This window comes from Haliotis cracherodii, unplaced genomic scaffold (genome assembly GCF_022045235.1).
Source record: "Haliotis cracherodii isolate W230 unplaced genomic scaffold, xgHalCrac1.p SCAF_17, whole genome shotgun sequence".
NCBI classification, from domain to species: domain Eukaryota; kingdom Metazoa; phylum Mollusca; class Gastropoda; order Lepetellida; family Haliotidae; genus Haliotis; species Haliotis cracherodii.
Window position 1 is genome coordinate 3,539,443 of NW_027266272.1, and position 19,998 is coordinate 3,559,440.

The 19,998-nt window shown below is 41.5% G+C and overlaps 1 protein-coding gene across 1 annotated transcript; it reads right to left on the minus strand.

Annotated features, from left to right (window-relative positions):
- Window positions 1-1,509: 1,509 nt before the first annotated feature.
- LOC139464241 (solute carrier family 28 member 3-like) lies at window positions 1,510-13,986 on the minus strand. Its single transcript, XM_071245764.1, has 11 exons — window positions 13,736-13,986; window positions 11,938-12,105; window positions 10,792-10,936; window positions 10,013-10,204; window positions 9,347-9,508; window positions 7,030-7,155; window positions 5,959-6,089; window positions 4,437-4,605; window positions 3,340-3,597; window positions 2,198-2,378; window positions 1,510-1,715 (listed from the first exon to the last, which is right to left on the minus strand). The coding sequence occupies exons 1-11, from the start codon at window positions 13,984-13,986 to the stop codon at window positions 1,684-1,686; spliced, it is 1,815 nt and encodes a 604-aa protein (XP_071101865.1). The 3' UTR covers window positions 1,510-1,683.
- Window positions 13,987-19,998: the final 6,012 nt, after the last annotated feature.

Consider the following 19,998-nt stretch of genomic DNA (forward strand, 5'->3'; position numbering starts at 1 on the left):
TTGCTGAGTGCGGCGTTAAACAAACCACACCTACGACACACAACAACACGAACAAGGACGTTGATGTGTTGACAGATTTAGTGTTTAACTATAACCATATGTTCATAGAAGCCTCGGGCACTGGGCTCCGGCTGTTGTACCCTGGACAACTGAACTCAAAGCGTGGACGTACTTGTACGTTAGACCCACGCCGGTGTGTAAAAACCAATAAGTCATTCCAAAAGTTTGAGTATGAGATGAGTGACATTGTACGTATTTGTAATTTGAGAAGAACCTTTAATAAAGAACACAACCTGGACGAAATAAATATTGCTTTAGGAATCAGGGTATACCCAAATGCGTTAAAAGGACATGATTCTGCATCTATGAAAGTGGACAGGTAGCCAGATAGTTGTAACCTTTGGGTAAAGTAAAGTGAGGTTCAAAATTTGTAATATGGATAATCGCATCATCTTCAACAGTTCAGAGTCCAAATATTATTTTCCCAACGCGCCCTATCGCTTTCGTGTGAAGTTGTCACATATTTGGCACTGGAAAGGCAATGGTTAGTAGCTCTAGTTGATATGAATGATATAAATGACGTGAACGTCCATCTATTGTGCAATCTGTGCGATAGTTCCCACGTGGGAGATCGTTGCTGAGACTGAGTTACGAGATGGAGCCAACTACTGAATTCAACCCATTGTGGTACATACTCGTGATTGTGAAAGACACAGACCGCAATATGTATCAAGTGTACCACGAGGATGTGTCCCGAAGTCAGTGGCGTCGACATCAGTACCAGTGTTCAGAATCAGTCTCCATGTTAAACTGATATCTGGAGCTGGTAGAAAAGAAAAACTTCCACACTTGCTGAAGAACTATTCTAACGCGGAATCATAACCGGAAAGTAGACCTGCGTCAAAAGGTTCAATGAAAAGTAAAATGTTAAACTCACCTGTGAACTTTAGGTACGGTATGTTACAACAACAAGCATGAGTAAGGCCAAAACGAACAATCACAATGACTTGTAACAGTCAGTGTTCTAGGAACTCCGGGTGTTTTGGGGTCTGTTATCTTAGCTGTCTTAAACACAATAATCTCAATAGGTCAATCAACATTTTCACCCAACTGACCTAGTTTTCAAGTCGGCAAATACAGTGTTGACATAACGTCTCCTAACTGAGCAGAATGTAGTCTTGTCGGAGTCTTCTGTTTCTTAGCGAGAAAAAAATTAAATTGAGGTCAGCCAAGATATAGGTTGTATCATCTCTAAACCAGTCTATGCGTAGTATAGTATGAAAGATTGATACACAACTCGAAAAATAAAGTTTATTTTTTAACTGAACCTTTACGGTATAGATAGAGGAGCAGAGATTCCTAGTCGTTTCTTTAATTCCTGATGTACTTTAAGAGTTAACATATTGTGACTGAGTGTATTAGAACGTTTCACACAAACGAGTTGTTGTTTTCTAAATAGTGTTTTTTATGCAGAGATTTCTATTGGATATGGAAAGGGTTTTGTCGCTTTATTTCACTATTGACATGCAATGACGTAACAGCATCTTTACTGCATATACCATACCCCTAAAGAATGACAAAGCAGACTTCCAAGCATGACATAACCACGTGAGTGAGTATAGTGCATCAGGTTGAGTGACGAGTAACAGGATTCATCCGATTGGTTGGTCATGGTAACAAAGGTCACTGGAAACTCCGGCCGTTGAAGAGCAACCCTGAAAAATGACAACACAACCTGAAAATGTCGACACTGAAACAATCCTATTTACTGCATGCAAACCCGTGAAGATCTGGGTAAGATTAGGTCTCCAGCAACCTTGCCGTAAGAGACGACTATGCTTGTCGTAAAAGGCGACTAACGGGATCGGGTGGTCAGGCTGACTTGGTTGATGCATATCATCATATCCCAATTGCGTGGATCGATGCTCATGAATTCAAACACTGGACTGTCTGGTCCAGACTCGATTATTTACAGACCGCCGTCGTATACCTGGAATATTGCTGAGTGCGGTGTTAAAAAAACCAACACACAAACAAAGTCTGTATGCAATTCAACTTCATGATGACCAAACGTATGCATCCACTGCATTCAAACAAAAGGTTACACAATAATACTTTTTGGTATCTTTCATAATTTAAATCTTACTTCATAGAAAATTCCTAAAAGAGATTCCTGACATAATAAGTCAATACAAACCTGCAATGGCACCAGTCAGGAACGAGGCTACGTTTCCCGCTACAAGAGCCCGGATGACGAGTCTGACAATATCCTGTTTCCGTTCGGGTGCCATGGGAACCAGTGACCCGAGTGTGACACCTATAGCGGTGACGGTGGAGAAACCACAGAGAGCGTAGGTAGCTATAACTTCGGTCCGTTCCTGATAAGAATAAAAAATAAATGTTTTGGTGCTTGGACCGGTACTACTTCTAGTGTTCATATTCTTGGACTGGTACTATGACTAATATTTGCGCATTTAATGATACAAGACGGGATTGATACTGACCTTATACACTTTTCGTGAGTATTTATAACATTAAACAAAGAAAGTTCATCCTTCACTCCAAAAGATGAGGCACAGGCGCGGATTGGTACGTTAGCGATTATGCAATGTGCTGGAAAGAGGTGTGACTCTTAGCATGACATAATATGCTGGTCGTGGGTTTGAATTCCAATTTATTACCTACTAGGGCAAACATATCGGTGTTCATAAAAATCATATGTGCTCAAGGGTCAAATCACGTCACGAGACAACAGGGTATTGTTTCCGTCATCCGGACGGCATTGTTGACGTCATTCGAATTTTATTGTGATGTGAGGTTGGAATGACGTCACACTAGAAAGAACGTCCGTCATTCGACGGCCTTTTAGGTAAACACTAAAATTCGTCTCTGTATGGAGACATCTTCATCGGTAATAAATAGAACATTATTTTCGTGTTCATGGCATACTATGTTTAAGACACAAGTGCCTAAATTCCGGCTTTCGCTAGGTAAATATCGGATTTTAGAGACTCGTGTCATAAACATAGTATAGCATGAACACTCATATACTATCCTCTATATCTTCCCTATTATGATACTTGATCTATCAGATCGCCCCCATCGTCTAGCACCTGTCCGGAATGCGGAAGGTCTGTGGTTCGATCCCAGGGACGCGTCATACCTAAAGACGCGAAGAGATGGAACTTGTTGTTACCATGCCTGGTGCTCCACATTAAGGCCACAATAAAGGCCACAAGAATGAGCTCCCACATCGTAACTACGTGGATACCGAATCCTGTGACGATTATGAAAGAAGAGATATTATCAGTTAATTCATATTAATACCAGATCGCTTACGTCCATAATGCCACCAAGGAGCGTCTGATTGGTCCCCTCGAGTATGACGTCACTACCCTGCCAGTGCCACGTTTGATTATTCTTGGTCACATAGTCAAGAAGCTGATAGCGGTTTTCCCTCAGCCTGCCGAGTTCGGTGTAGCTAATTATGGGGGTGCCAAAGATCTTAACGCCCAACATTTCCCCCATCTTCCCGCAATCCTGGGTGGCCACGCCCATCGCGTAAGATATCGGGTAGAATAGATAGGAACACACCAGCTGAAATAAAATTAGATTTAAAAAGCGCTCGAGTATACTCTTCAAAGAGCATTATATGATTCGTGTTCAAAGTTTAATAAGGATTACAACATTTAAGGCCGTCGTAAAGCTTTCGAAAGTGGGTTCTAGATAATCTTACGATAAATACTTTCATTTCGATAATCTTTTCTAAATTTTTAATGATAACATGTCCATTTAACGTTTCTTTTCCGTGGAGGAGATTTCTAATTTTAACGCATCAGTGACGCATCAGTGACCAAATTAATGACCGATGCAATTCCCTATTTAACATGTACCATGTGTTCCCCTGTTTTTTTGCAGGTGGACAATTGACTTCCCTTTCATGTGTTTGTGACGGATGCCACCGGTGAGACAGGATATGCTCATCTTTTCGCAAACACCTGGTATCATCACTATGTGATAGTGATTCATAAACGCGTGATATGGTCAAAAGCATACAGTTGACCCTCAGCAGAGGTTTTTTATGATGATGGAAATGGCTTTGTCACTTTTTTTTACATCTATGGTGCTTGATACCACACAATATGGACACTGTAGATGTATTATTCGCCTTCATGTCACCTCTGTATCCCAACCTTGCGTATCATAATTTCCTCATCTTGGTTGTCTGTCTTTGATTAAGTATCAAAGTAACAAAGTGATTGGTGTTCCCCACCGTGATATTGCTGGAATATTGCTGAAAGCGGCGTAAAACCTCACTCACTGACTAATATCCAAAAGGGCAGCCTCTACCTGGACACTGTTGTTTCAACAGTTCAGTCGGTTTAACTGGTATAACTGTCCCCTCCGACGTTCGACTATGGTAAGTACGTATTCACCCCAAACGAAATGCCAGGGACGCCAGCTTGGTCCCCGAACCACTCCAGTGTATGGTCAACAAGCTTGGCCAGGGAAACGAAGGCGATTTGGTTGGCGATAGTGTTGGAGGCGATTTTGATGGCCGCAACGGCTCCGCTTGAAACTGCCGAGAGAATGTTGCGATGCTTCCTGGAAGACAACGTTCAACTGTAACGTTCGGAGGTAGCACATGTAGAACTGAAGGTAGCATTCATCGGATAAAGTAAAGAGTTGTACTAACAGACCAGCAGTTTGTGTTTTGGTCTAAATGCTCTCATTCTAACTAACCCGCTCACATACGTGTACCTAGGTCCTAACGTTCTCAGCCAAGTCAGTCCAGTCCCAACCAACTCACCCAAATCACAAACGCGATCATATTACCAACTCAATACAATAGCAGTATCAAATACATGATGACGGTGGTGAGATCAAAAGGTTCTGTGATATAAACGTATTCACCTAACCGCAACAGTGGTCAAGCTGGTGATAAGTGACTTCACACAAAGGCTGGTCTTGGTTTTTATGTCAGATGAAATGTCAGGTGTAATGTCAGATGAAATGTCAGATGAGATAGGCACGCGACCCCTCCATTTATATAGCCCAACACACTTCCAGCACTTTTCACACAGTGCTAGATCAGTCCAATGTCACTAGAACATCACTGAATATTCAAAATGACATCCATCCATGCTATTCGGGAAGTTTACAGACAATTCGAGCATCTAACTATAATAACTTCTTCACCACTGCTCACATTACATAGTACGACTATATTGAGAAATTTGTCGACACAAGTATATTCCTACGTCCGTACCTTACTTTCATTCTGATCAGTGGACCACAAGCACAACTGGTGACAACGACTTTGAACTGCTCAGAACACGAGGTAGAGCCTCAGATTGTCTCGGACCAGAGTCTTGGATCAGATTCCATCTGCTGTCCTTTAGCTTAGTCAGAACATCACCATATCACATATCATGTCATCGATGTGGAAAGTTATTTGATAAATACATGCAATTGCCCATGGTACATTTACTGAATGTGACCACACCTGCGAACGCAAAGACGTCTTTTGGTCTTCAAAATCAAATATTAGCAGTCTCGATTTCCGTATTTGTCTGCATAACAAATCTGACCTTGACCTCAATAGTAGCTGCTAGTTAGGACAGCACACCGCTATGCAGAGAGGATAATACCCTATTTTCCCCAACAACCATTCCGTTTGTGTGCGCAAGTAGTAGATGTTCCTGTACTGTGGGAACTCCTGAGGACACAACAAGCGACAATAACGGTACTTGGTGTATTATATTTGTTGATTTTTTTGTGTGTGTTTTTTTTTCTTTCTTTCTTCTTTTTTGGCTTTTCTGTCAAGGGTTGTAAATCTTGAATCATTGCAGGAAACAAAGCTATACATAGTTATAGATTCAAGTCACAATTCGCTCACTCATTACCTCAGTCCCATCTAACTCACCAAACTCTCTCCAGTCCAACTCAATAACTTACTCTAGTCCCAGTTCCATCTTTACTCCATCTCTGAAGTACGACTTCTTTGTTTCTGGACACATGAGTTTGGTGACGGCGAGAGCGGCAGGGGCGGACATCACGGCAGCGGACAACAGATGATTGGCGGGAACCTGCACGTGCGACACGTGTACCCCAACTGAATAGTCATATTTCATGCACAACCCTGACTTGTGTATTATTTCGTTCTGATTCAAGCTCTCAAACAATGTTTTTCCTACAAATACAGACCCGACCCTTGCAAGTTGTATTCGTATCATGTTTCATGCTGTTTCGTGGCATATATACTCGCCAAAAGAAACGCGAACTATCGAAACATATAGAGAAGTATGTACGTTAAGCATGTTAAGAAGACATGTTTCCAATGTATACATATTAGAGACAAAACTAACAATCAGAGTGTCTTTATTCTTATCACGATATGCTGCACGTGATTTCCAAACTATACACGCTAATCCGCCACGAGATAAAGGGTGCATTTCGAGTCACATGTGATGCGTTCATGAGCATTTGTGAATCGAACCAATCTAATATCTCTTGAGTATGAGAAATTCTTCATATATTAACCAACACCTATGGTATTCGCGTTTTTGTTGGCGGTAAGAATATTTCTTTCGTTTAGTGATAGCTCTCTCAAAACGTTAAAAGTGCTTGTCTCCCTATCAAATTTGGCATCAGGTTTTTATCACGTGATGCCATCAAAGGTGGAACCTGAGAAAGTGACAGATGGTGATGAAGGTCAGAAGGTGATTGGCAATTATGAACGTGTTTTCAAATCTCGAATGATAATGAATATTGAGGCCCGAGCACATGTATCTCCCCAAACCTGGTTTGATGGCCCGGGGAAGCATCAAATAAAAAGCTCAAGATTTCAAAATGAAGGGACACCTGACATATAGAGTATAAAGGTAGGTTAGAGAGGTTTCAAAAGTAGAAATGTTGGATAGTACGAATATAACAAGCATGCACCCGTACATAACATGTCATACTAAAAATGACATGTACTTCGTTACCTGGGGAGAAAGTGTAATTGTAAGATAAACATGTACTCACTCCGAACTGTATGTAGGTGCCCATGACGGCGCCGCTGACGCTGGCGAAGCCACACGTCATGATGGCGTGAAGTTCTGAGGGTGTCACGTGCTTCAAATATGGCCGAACCAAGAGGGGTGCTTCCGTCTGTAACACATATTAAATAAATGCATTCTATACTGTAAGATTCAAAGATGTCATACAATTGTCTTGTTCTCGTGATATCTCGTTTTAGTTCTAATTTGAGGCCTCTGTCGAGCATTGACTTGCCAAATTAGTTACCCTATTGCTGGAGTGACACAAACTTCAATCTTCATGAAACTATTATAGGGAAGTATATATTGTTGTAGGGGGTGACGATAGTCAGTGGCAGCAAGTTACTGAAGCGCACGTAAAACGCTAGTGTTTCTAGATTATTTTAGTGGCATCTCTAAAGCAAATAATAAGTTAGAGTTATCTCCCTACCTCACTTCCGGGACTTTTTATCTATTTGCCCAGAGCGGACGGGATAAATATCTGAAAACAATGACTACTTACCAGTTCTCAACACCATTCCAGCTTCAAGAACTGAGGACATGCCACATTCAAGACTTTCGACAGTGACAGTTATTAATCATTGGAAAATTATTTGTATTATCATGAATTCCTTCAATGGAAGAGAAAATTTTCTCAAAATAAGACCTCACACAAGAGGTCCAATCGAAATCGCGTAAAAAAATACATGGATTTCAACGTGCAGATTTCGGTCGACTGCATGATTGGCAAAGCATGTGTACCGCCAACTGGGCGTCGACAGGTATTTTACAAATGTTTTTCGTGTTTTTAATCAAGGTGCTCAAGGAATTTGATGCACTTTGCGTAAGACCCCTTTTATTACAATACAGATCTTGATTATCGATCAGATCGTTTTGACTTGGCGCCGCCATTTTGTTTGAAGCAAATACAAGTGATATGAGTAATGGAATCTGATTGGTCAATAGGAGGGGCATAGATGGGCATAGATTTGTAGTCAGTTAACTCCCTTACCTCGGGAAGATGACATTTCCTGTAATTTGAGCCGTGTTCCAAAATGATCTTGTGATGTTGACCTTATATGAAGTCGCCCAATATCATATGATCGAAATCGAGACATAACGGGAAAGTTCACTATTGGAAGTCATCTCTCTTGTCAGCCTATGTATAGACCTAAAATGACACAGATGAAGTGGTTGGTTGGTTTGTTGTTGAACGACCGCACTCAGCAATATTCCAGCTATATGACGGCGGTCTGTAAATAATCGAGTCTGGACCAGACAATTCAGTGATTGATATCATGAGCATCGATCCACGATATTGGGATCGATGACATGCATCAACCAAGTCAGCGAGCCTGACCACCCGATCCCGTTAGTCGCCTTTTACGACAAGCGTAGTCACCTTTTACGGCAAGCATGGGTTGCTGAAGACCTATTCTACCCCGGATCTTCACGGGTCCAGATGAGATGGACTCATATCTAGTTAAGGTGGAAAAATCAGTGGAAGGAAATTGGAATCGACCAATATTGAACCAGATCAGGCCATCAATATACCTGAAGGTCTTGGCAATGTTATCGTGTTTTGATTTTGCCAATCTAAACAAAAAGTCTTACTCGGAAGCGTACCAAAACAGATCAGCAAGGAGGGGAGCAGAGTAAGTGTCCATGGGGATGCCAACTACCTACCTTAATGTCCTATTTCAAAATTTCACACAGATGTTGTCAAATGACATTTGTTTTGATTTTAAACAAATTGTCCTGAACCTTTCAAGTTAGAGATGTAAGTATATATTTATTGTCTCCATATTTAGTGACAAACGCCCCATAGGTCACGAAATGAAGTTTGTCGTGTAGAATAGGCGTAAACAAAGCTGAATTACCCATTTTTTACAAAACTGAAGGTGGCAACTAGAAGCAAATCCTTTGAGCGTCTGACAATAAGTCTGGCTATTTCAGCATTTTTAGGGAGAAATGTTTCCATAGCCAAATAGGCATATATAGACTACTTAATACCGTTATCTAAAAGGTTAAAATTAGAGACATTCCAATAGAAGTCACATGTTAATATTCCCCTGGGGTATACAGGAGGTCTGTACCATGGAGAACACGCATGGTGGTGCTCAGTGTTAAGTACACACAGCGTGCAGCACCACCCCGACCACCTTCCAGAGGGCTGAGGAACATATATAGAATGTGTGAGGTGACAACTGGGACACCAATTACCCCTTGACATATTAAATGTCAATATGTACGTTTGTTTCAGGTGAGCCATAGAGAAATACGTTCAAAATCCACAATTCTCAATCTCAATTCTGAGCACCTACCAGCCCTATGAAGATGTTCGCCGAGGCTACCACAGACTCGATTGGCCCACAGTCCAGGCAGAAGGACAGGAAGGACCCGAGTCTCTTCATAATCACCTGGATGACTCCAATGTGGTACAGCATAAAGATGACGCAGTTGAAGAACAGCATCACTGGCATCACCTTCAAGAGATATGCAATTTGATAGTGCTAGCCCACTGACATACCATGCCACGATTAACACGGACAACAACTGATACTGTATATTGACTCCAAGACGACCAGTCCTAAAGCTGTGCCAAGCAGGGTAACAAGTACCATCTTCTAGCATCTTTTGGTATGAAGCGTCCAGGGGATCGAAACACCAACATTCCGTTCTCCGGGCAGATGCTCTATCAACAAGACCACGGAGAAAATCCCTACAACAGGAAAATGCTGGAACTGAAGAACAGCATCCCTGACATCACCTGCACCAGGAAGGTACCGGAGCCAAATATCAAAATCACTGGCATCTGTCTGTCTGTCTGTCTGTCTGTCTGTGTCTGTGTCTGTCTGTGTCTGTCTCTGTGTGTGTGTGTGTTCTTTAGCGCCAGTTCACCAGGTCTCCCAATCCATTCGGACGTCTCTGACGACCCAATTCTAACCCAGGGAGTGAATGGATGTCATACTCTTGTTTCTTCTACTCACAGCAAAGGCTATCCTGTGATCCCGGTAATTCTTCCCGAATACAAACTGTGCTCCAGCATTACCGTACTTGAGGAAATCTTCGACCCGATGTCCACTCCAGTCAAACATCGTGTACCCCCAGGATGTCCGCAGAATGATGACGGCAAACACAAACTGAACCACGATACCCCAGAACACTGGGTGCCAGTTCACCTGGTGACGAAAGTGTATGGTACGAAATGTTTGAATTGGGTATGTAAACATATACGAAATAATTATACGATCATATAATCTAAACAATACAAGTGCGTATTGTGGAATGTCAGAGCGAACCGCACGAGGAGGGACAAACACTAATTCATAAATAGTTTCATTCGTGACTATTGAGTTCCCAGTAAATCCACGTGATTCCTACTGTTGTCTCCACTCCTTCACTTCATCAATAAATGCTTTATTTATGTCGTTACCAGAGGCAATGCAGAGAGAAAACAAGGCCTATTGCTTTAAAGGTTGGTACCCACGGGCCCCACACACCCTGTTGTGGGTTTGTCCACGTTCCTATATGTACACGGAATCCCAATTTATGCCCTTAGTTATATTTAACTTCTTTTACTTCACAAAAGCATGCAGAATAGTTGCTTCATTCATATCATTACCGCTCAGTGCAATAAGAAAACACGGTTGGTACCCCACACTCCTCACACACGTGCACGTGACATGTAACACACACACACACGCACACACGCACACACGCACACACACACTGTTCTGGTTGTAGCCACGTTCCTACATGTACTTACCCTGGATGGACTGGTTGAGAAGACAAACCCAAGAACCACAAAAACGCCTACACCCAGAAGTGACTGGATATTCTGGGGGTTGTACCTGATCACTTCCAGTCCTATGTACACAGCCACCCCGGCACTCACCAGCAGGTACAGGCTCCTGTGAAGACATAGACAGAGGGTTGCTCTGACCAGCGCACTGTTACTTCATGGCAACAGAGAGGAGAGGACGCTTCTGTGAATGCACACAGTGACTAAGAATGAGTGAGTGAGTGAGTATGGTTTTACGCCGCTTTTAGCAATATTCCAGCAATATCACGGCGCGGGACACCGGAAATGGGCTTCACACAACAGAGACTAGGACCAATGCACTGAAACCTAATGGTAAATGGGAGAGTTACTAGTGGAGGGTTACGCTCTGATCAAGAGACAAATACTCCTTGGAATAGTGTGAGAGAAGGATGACCAACTAAATGAAGTTCGTGGTAACAGGACCGCCTCCGTGGTCTAGTGGATAGGGCGTTTGTCCTGAGAACGAAATGTCGCTGGTTCGATCGCCTGTATCGTCATGCAAATTGTTAAAAGATGGAACTTGTTGCCACTAGTCTGCCTGGCGCTAGATAATTATATAATTATACAAGTTGGGCATTCATGGTAAAACTTTCGCATGGTTTAGTGGTCTAGCACTATAAAACCAGCATTAGCCCGGATTTATAAAAGCAGCCACACACAAGAGAGCATGTACGTCGCTATATAAGTGCGATAATCTTAAACCCGCGACATTAAAGCCCATTTCACCTCACATACCGCTTCCTGGTAACTGTGGTTTCTGAGGGTGAGGGTGTTATATTCTGGTTTAACACAGAAGTATTCCTAGGTATAATGAGAGATAGTATGGTCTTTTATGTTCTGATAAACATAATTGACGCTCTTGGGAATTGAGATAGCTTGGATGTAAGCTTACATGCAAAGGAAATTAGGTTTGATTGAGGGAGATTGTCAATCTGACCTACTCACAGATGCACTGGGGAATACAGAGCGTTAGACAGTTAACAGTGCTGGCTGTCATTCTGACCAGCATATATGGAGCAATATCAAGCATCAAGGAATATTTCAGATGGCACCATTCTGATATCCTACTGATATTTGGACAAATTGTACCTTTTGATCCACCGTTGCACTGCCCGTGTCTTCTTCTTCCCTCCCAAAACTGAGGAACATCTTCCAAGGCAGTTGAAGTTGCACAGACCTTTGGTTGTTTTTTTCAACACGTACAGAACTCCAATAAGTGTTCCAACCAGCAGACGTATAGACCCTTCGTCTCCAAATCTGAGGGTTTTTTTCAATAATCGAAGCAATTATCCTTCGGAAATATCATATTGGTTTGTTTATTTGTTGTTTAATGCCGCACTCCAGCTATATGAGGGCGGTCTGAAAATAGTCGAGTCTGAACTAGACACTCCAGTGATTGACATCATGAGCATTGATCCACTCAATTGGGATACGATGACATGCATCACCCAAGTCTGCGAGCCTGACCACCCGATTCCGTTAGTTGCCTCTTACGACAAGCATAGTCGCCTTTTACGGCAAGCATAGGTTGCTGAAGACCTATTCTACCCCGGATCTTTACGGGTCATGCAGGTTTGTAATGGGTGTATTGTTGTATTAGCAACAACAAGGTAGATCCAAGAACAAGGATTCTGTATCACAAAGGCCAATGTGAGTGAGCAGCAATATGATAAAGTTGACGGGCGGGGTCTTGACTCACTGAGGGAAAACCTACAAAGGTTCATGCCACCAGAATATTACAGGATCAGTACCAAAATGTGATAGACTTCTACCGTGGGGATTCCGGGTTACAATAAGTCCCCAGCTATCTGGGACAAGGGAGTAAACTAGTTTCCACACTTGCCGAACTAGGCTGGAATTATATAGTTATATTTTGGCTGGACTGACATGTCTATGCAAAGTCCAATGAATATCGGGTCACGAAATCGATTTCGGTCGATTGCAGGATTTGCAAAACATGTGTAACGCCAATTTAGTATCAACGTACAATTCCAAATCTTTTCATCTTTTTAATCAACGTGATTTGATGCACTTTTTATAACAATAAAGATCCCAGATCATCTTCAAAGAGCGCCGCCATTTTTTTTAAGCAAATGCAAGTGATGTGAGAGGTGGAATCTGATTGGTCAGTTGGCGGGACATGGAAGGGACATAACTCGTATTAGCCACTGTCGGCGCTATGGCCAAGCCAAGGAATTACAGCCTAGTTCGGCAAGGGTCGAAACTTGACCTTTCCCTTGCTTCGGGAAGATGGTCCCCTGCAACCTGTCACAAGAAACTACTAAATGGATGGGTGGTCAGTCTGGGTCACTTGGTCGATATCATCCCCCGACGGCGTGTCCTTAACATACCAATCAATGGTGGGTGTTTCTGGTCCATACTCCATTATTTACAGCCGCTGTTATAAGACTAGAATATTGCTATATGCAAAACAAAAGCCATTTAAATGTAGTATATAAAAAAAACCTGGATTCCTATCATGGCTTGCCATCTGTTATCTTCATTTCGGCGTGAAATGTTGAAATCTCCTCATAACGATAAAAAGTAGTGTTTTTTTGCTGAACTCCGCTGTTCCGAAGATTGCCAAGAATGGCAGTGACATGGGGTTGGATATCTGACCTTTTGTGGAGAACATGTGAAACAATTTCTCCCGAGTATTCGTTATTTCTTACAATAAAAATACAATAGCAGCTGCATTTCGTTAGATACGCTCCTTCCAATATTTTTCATATTTTACCTGGTTCGAATCCAAACATTAGGATTAAAAAGATTCACGTCACAATAACCTTTTGAGCAAACAAATCATTGGTTTGACTCGATTATATTAGGGGTGAAATATTCGAATTCGAATTAAACAAGAAAGAAAGAAAGAAACCAAACAACTTACTTGTAGTACATACAATACCCGAAGTAGGCGAGGTAAAGCAGCAACAGCAGTCCCTTGACACCAGCAACCACGTAACCCCTGTTTTTGTCCATGAATCTGCTGACTGTATTCTCGACACGCCTGATCGCAGAGCTCCAGCAGTTGTCATCAAAGTCCAGGTCGTCATCAGCGGTCATTTCAATGTCAACATCGTTCAGTGTTACATGTGTGATGTCATTTCCTGGATCATTTGCACTCTGTAAGTCCGTCATGGTGTAGGGTGTGTACCTGTGGAAGTGAGTTAAATTTGTATTGTATTTCGGTTTCATGAGCTTGTTGGAGGACGTCAGGTAGTCATGCAGGTCTTAGACGTTTAATACCTTGGTGAAGCTACGTGAGTTGGGTGAGTGAGTGAACATAGCCCCAACATTTGGCAACTATTCGCGGCGGGAGTTGGGATCAATGGTCCAGGGTGCCGTTGCACAAAGCGGTCTTAGTGCTGAGGAGTTCGTAAATCCCATAGCTTAACATACGCTTATGGCAGTCCTAGCGCTAAGGTTATTTTACACAGCGGCGCCCTGGTGTTCCAGTAAGTAGTGGGGCTTAATGTGGGAGAAAAGCCAAAATCGACAAAGGTCATGGGTCGAGATCATACACACGGGCCGTAGATACAGGGAATACCCAAAGGTCGCACATACAGGTCACTCACGGTACATACGTACAGGTCGTAGACGCATGTCTTTCTCACAGGTCTTACAGGTTGTAGACACAAGTCGTAGACACAGATCGTAGACACAGGTCGTAGAAACATGTCTTTCTGACAGGTCTTACAAACCGTAGACATAGATCGTAGACACAAGTCGTAGACACAGGTCGTACTCATTGTCGAAGACACAGGTCGTAGGCACATGTCGTACTTATTGTCGTAGACACAGGTCGTTGGCACATGTGGTACTCACTGTCGCAGACACATGTTGTAGACACAGGTCGTAGACGTAGGTCGTACTCATTGTCGTAGACACAAGTCGTAGACACAGGTCGTACTCATTGTCGAAGACACAGGTCGTAGGCACATGTCGTACTTATTGTCGTAGACACAGGTGGTAGGCCCAGGTTGTACTCATTGTCGTAGACATTGTCGTAGGTCGTAGACACAGGTCGTAGACACAGGTCGTAATCCTTGTCGTAGACACAGGTCGTAGACACAGGTCGTACTCATTGTCGTAGACACAGGTCGTAGACACAGGTCGTACTCATTGGTCGTACACACATGTCGTAGATACAGGTCGTAGACACAGATCGTACTCATTAGTAGTAGACACGGGCCGTACACACATGCCGTAGGCATAGATCGTAGACACAGTTCGTACACATTGGTCGTACACACATGTCGTAGACACAGATCGTAAACGCAGGTCGAACGCATTGTCGTAGACACAGGTCGTACGCATTAGTCGTAGACACAGGCCGTACACACAGATCGTACTCAAACGTCGTGACCTTTTTCAAGTCAGGGAAAGGTAGTTAAAGGTGTAATGTAAAATCAATTATTGAATATTTCCCTCACATATAAGATAGCTGGGTGTACCACATTTGCCTACATGACCTCGAGGGATGTGTGCTGACGTGCTGAAATTTGCCGTTACATACACAAGAGCCTTTCCGCGGACAGTCAGCGTCACACATACCATCTGCATCTGTCAACCGCTTTATCATAATAAATAACGCAATGACAACGTCTATAACCTTAGTTAAAATCATTACACCGCGTACAGGCATAGAAAAGGTCAAAGAATAAGAAATACATATACGTTGAAAAATAGATATTTGGAACTTGATACAATCAAGTGAATGATAAATTAAATCATCCCAAATTAATGAATAAATACACAACGAAATATTACACTTCAATTGAGTGAGTGCGTGAGTGAGTATGGTGAGTATTGCGTTTGGCAATATTTCAGCAATATCACGGCGGGGGACACCAGAAATGGGCTTCACACATTGTACCCATGTCGGGAATCGAACCAGGGTCTTCGGCGTGACGAGCTAACGCTTTAACCACTAGGCTACCCGACCGCTCCTTTTAAGCAGTGGAAGGAATCATTGAACTGAATCATTCATCATGCCGTAAAATCATTCTCACTCACTTACTCACTAACTCTACTGCTATAAATGTTGTTTTTTCATACATTCTTCATGTTGCACAACACACTCTTCTTTTGAAACGTTTAAATTATGTTTCAATGTATTTTATATATGTAGAGTTTATTCCTTAATTTGCACTGGATTGCTAAATTCCATATGTTTAGCTATAGTTGATCCACTAAGGAGTGATTTCGCAATAGTGAGACAGCGAGTGAGGTGATTTGGACGGCTCTTTTAGCAATATTCAAACTATATCCAGGAACTACCATACATTCCAGTTATGGTTATGATAGAATTACCCGGCTGGGTCCACAAACCACAACTAAAGTAATTTAATAGTTTGTAATTACATATACATGCAAAATATTATGCAAGATGAATGTGCCATAGTCACATGGTACAAAGTAATAATTTCCAAATACTATTATAGACATGTTTTGACTGTTTATCATTACGTATATACTTATTTATCATATAATGGGTAGGTTTCTCGGCAGGATAAACCCAACGGATAAAAACGATATCCGTTGGGGTCATATGCGGATAGAGATGCAAATATCAAAGGTCAAGTAGGGACTACTTTCACTGTTTATAAACAAACATGGCGTCGCCCTCGTCATTCGGCGATCGAGTCAGAATTAACCATCGGGAATCTGGATAAACTACAGGGATAATTGCTATCATTATCAAAAGAACAGTCTAATATACTGAAAATCAGTGTCTAACAGTGACGTAGCTAAGGCATTTAATAAGTTTGGGCAACTTTAGAGATATAAATTTCGAAACAATTTTGCGAGGGCACGAGGCCTAGCCAAGCGGGACCAGTAGCCATATATCTGTGCTTGTAGACCTCTGCGGCTTGAAACCTTCTCCACAAATTAAAATAGTTGGATTTGGCCGAAATATGTTTGAATTAGGAATAAACACTTTGTATTTAGCTCGCCAAGGCTCGCTAAATACAATGTTTATTCCTAATGCAGGATATTAACCATCCCCAAACACACTCGCGTGATAACTTTTATGTACGGGTATTATCAAATACATATATATTTTCATTCATTGTTCATCAGTTTCTTATACACGTGGACAGGAATGCATTGCAATGAACCAGTCCAAGATGGCCGGTTGAAGTAAAGAAAAGCCCTCGCTCACAAAGCTGCAAGGGTTTGGGTCGATTAACTGTTTTCAAGATACGTACAGCTATACTTTCCTGCTGTGCTGTCCTGCGTAATGAAGATAATGAAATATATTGTTATTGTCCATGTATTCTTACAATATATATTTACACTAGGTGGGGTTAATCACAAACTTATTTATTTATCATTTATTTATTACGCACAGCAACTCTAATAACTGATCCTTAATTTGATGCCGACTCGAGGGTGATCACTTTTGAATAAAAGACCCTGCTAATTTTATAAAACTATTTACAGACCCATCCCATATAGGAGGGGGCATGTATTAATTTAAGCACATTCTAATGTACAATGAATCATAATTTTGCTCAGAACATTGTGGAAAACGTCACCCCTTTTGGAGAACGCTATTATAAGAACTTGTGTCAACTTGGTATAGTCATTCATAATACTTTAAGGGATCAGGCTTGTAGTACATACACTGCATCTTGAATCTTGAACCGTGTACCGTATCCAAACATGAGTTGTCTCTTACAAAGAGCTGAGGATCCATTGTGATCCAGAATTATGATTAATGGTCAAAAGAGGCTTAAACATGTACCGCTCCTCTACTGTAACACAATTTAACACATTACAGGTAAATCATACATAATCATAGCAGATGCTTTCATGGCTTTTTTTAATATAGTATTACTTGAATTACTTTATTTCTAAATCTTGCGTTCTAAAATAGGTGCAAATGTAAGCGGGTTATTATAAAGAGACTTAACATACTCATCAAAAGATTTAATGTTAAAACAAAGTGTTACAGATTCTGATTTCATCGCTCTTCATTGGCATGATATGAATAATGGAATGGGTAATGAGTTCAAATATATGCCGATGTGAGAGTCTAAATGTTCTGATTAACATAAATGCTCTCAATCAATACATTTTACCAAATGTTTGACATATATTACGGGAAGGAATTGGAACATATTCGTACACGTCAATGTTTTTTTATGGACAAAATGTCTTTTACGCTCGGCAATAGTGAGGACTAGCGTCACTGTGTTTGTGCTGTAATGTTTCCGTGGTTTGTTAAGGTGAAAACAAAAAAAACATATTGCCTTTTCCAGCGGGAATCTGCCTCCTTGTCAGTTCTCCATGCGATACTGACACCGTTGTCTGTCTCCTAGTCTGTCTTACAGTCCCCGAACCGCATTAATTTAAGTTTACTTACTGCCAGCATTAAATTGTTCTTAAATTGTTGTGTGATCTATCTATCTTTGTTATAGATGGCTGCTGTGTTTACGGGCTGCCTGGGTGAGTCGACAATGTCACTGAAGGGGTAAACTTGAAATTACATAAATCAGTTATGATAACATTGTTGACGAACTGCAATGTAGGTGAAAGTAGACGACGCACTGGTGCATAAAATTGTGCATAAAGTTGTGCATAAAGTTCTTTTGATAACACCGTTGGCGAACTGTACTGTTGGCGAAAGTGTATGGTATATTTCATCTTGAAGACAGATAATTACAATTACAAAGAATAACAATGACAATGTTGAGTGTAAGACACTAAGTGACACAATTAATAAAAGTACATTCTAATCGATATCAGCAACATCTCATATTTCTTATGATTTACTTTCATTACTGTTGTAACCAAATAATACGCAACCGAGTTTCCGATAGAGCTAACTGTGCAGGGCGGAGGGATATTGTGATGTCAATAATCTTATTTATGTCTTAATTCGAATGACTGACTTGTCAGCAAATCTCGCTGCTCTGCGCGGGGTAGATACCAGAGAGAAGCATGCTGCCGCAGCCAGAAATACGACACCTACTACTACCTCCTGAAGGAAGCCTTGGGCATCACGTGCGTCAGGGAACCGGCGCAATGTGATTGGTCGTTAACATTTGTACAAGGCGGAGCACACTTTTTTCGTCCATTTTAAGCTTTACAACTCGACGTTTTCCCCTAAGACTTTCTGGACACTCACCAATAAATCCATTTTAATGATTTTTAGTCGTTTTGCCTTCCAATGGCCAATATGAAGAAAAAACGACGTTTTCGTGTTTGCAGTGATTGCTGACTGCGCTATAACACAACCTCCATCTACTTATTAAAACGGCTAAGGCATGTAGCTCAACTTATATTCAGTGACGCGACACTACTGTGTGTTTGGATGGGATTCCATATGCATGTACTGGAGTTTGGTAACTAGATCCCCTTGGCAAATACAAGTATTGTATGTGGTGGTGGGATTGGGTGGGAGAGTGTTATTGTTTATTCAGTCAACAGTGATAGTAGGCCATTATACTCAGTGATACTGATCCTGAGTGTAATATATATGACAAAAGTAAAATATATAAGTACAATTGCGACGTCATATATTGTACTTGTGTCATATAATTTAGATATGATGACTTTAGTTGCCGTATACGCTGTCATATTGGGTTAGCAAATAAAATATTGGGCGTGGCGTCACCATTTACGAGGCGTCACGAGGCGAATGTGTTATGCCGAAAAGTTTACACTATCTGGTATCCATATCGCACGGCATGTCAAAATGAAAACTTGACACTCTTCACACCTAAGAGACGAATAAAATCACAAACATGTTCTCCAAATAAGATTAATGTCCTTGCACATCACAATTAATGACATAAAAACACAAAACTGTGTCGAATAACGAATTTCTGAACCAGAATTTCCATGTGATGTGGGTGTTGGAAAATCCAAGATGGCTGTTACTGACGTCTTATTCATCTAGGATTTGTACTTGACGGTGTACGGGTTCATATGGGATCAGTAGTTCTTCACTCTGATTGGTCGATCTCACTTTGAGGCAAAATACATGTATATATATGTATATTAAGCTGACACATTATGATATAGCTGGAATACTGCTCAAAGAGGCATTAAAACCAACTCACTCACTCACCCTAGAGCATGATGGATATGTTCGTCATGTATATTCAATAACATTGTTTTCTTCTGTATTTATCAGCA

Bases quoted from the DNA above. Each gene is read 5' to 3' on its own strand.
- LOC139464241 (XM_071245764.1), bottom strand. From the start codon at position 13,986: ATGACGGACTTACAGAGTGCAAATGATCCAGGAAATGACATCACACAT. The intron at 10,205-10,791 runs GTAAGTACATGT...TTTCGTCACCAG, and splicing joins TCTCAACCAGTCCATCCAGG to GTGAACTGGCACCCAGTGTT. The intron at 1,716-2,197 runs GTTTGTATTGAC...GTCATTTTTCAG, and splicing joins CCTGACTGGTGCCATTGCAG to GGTTGCTCTTCAACGGCCGG.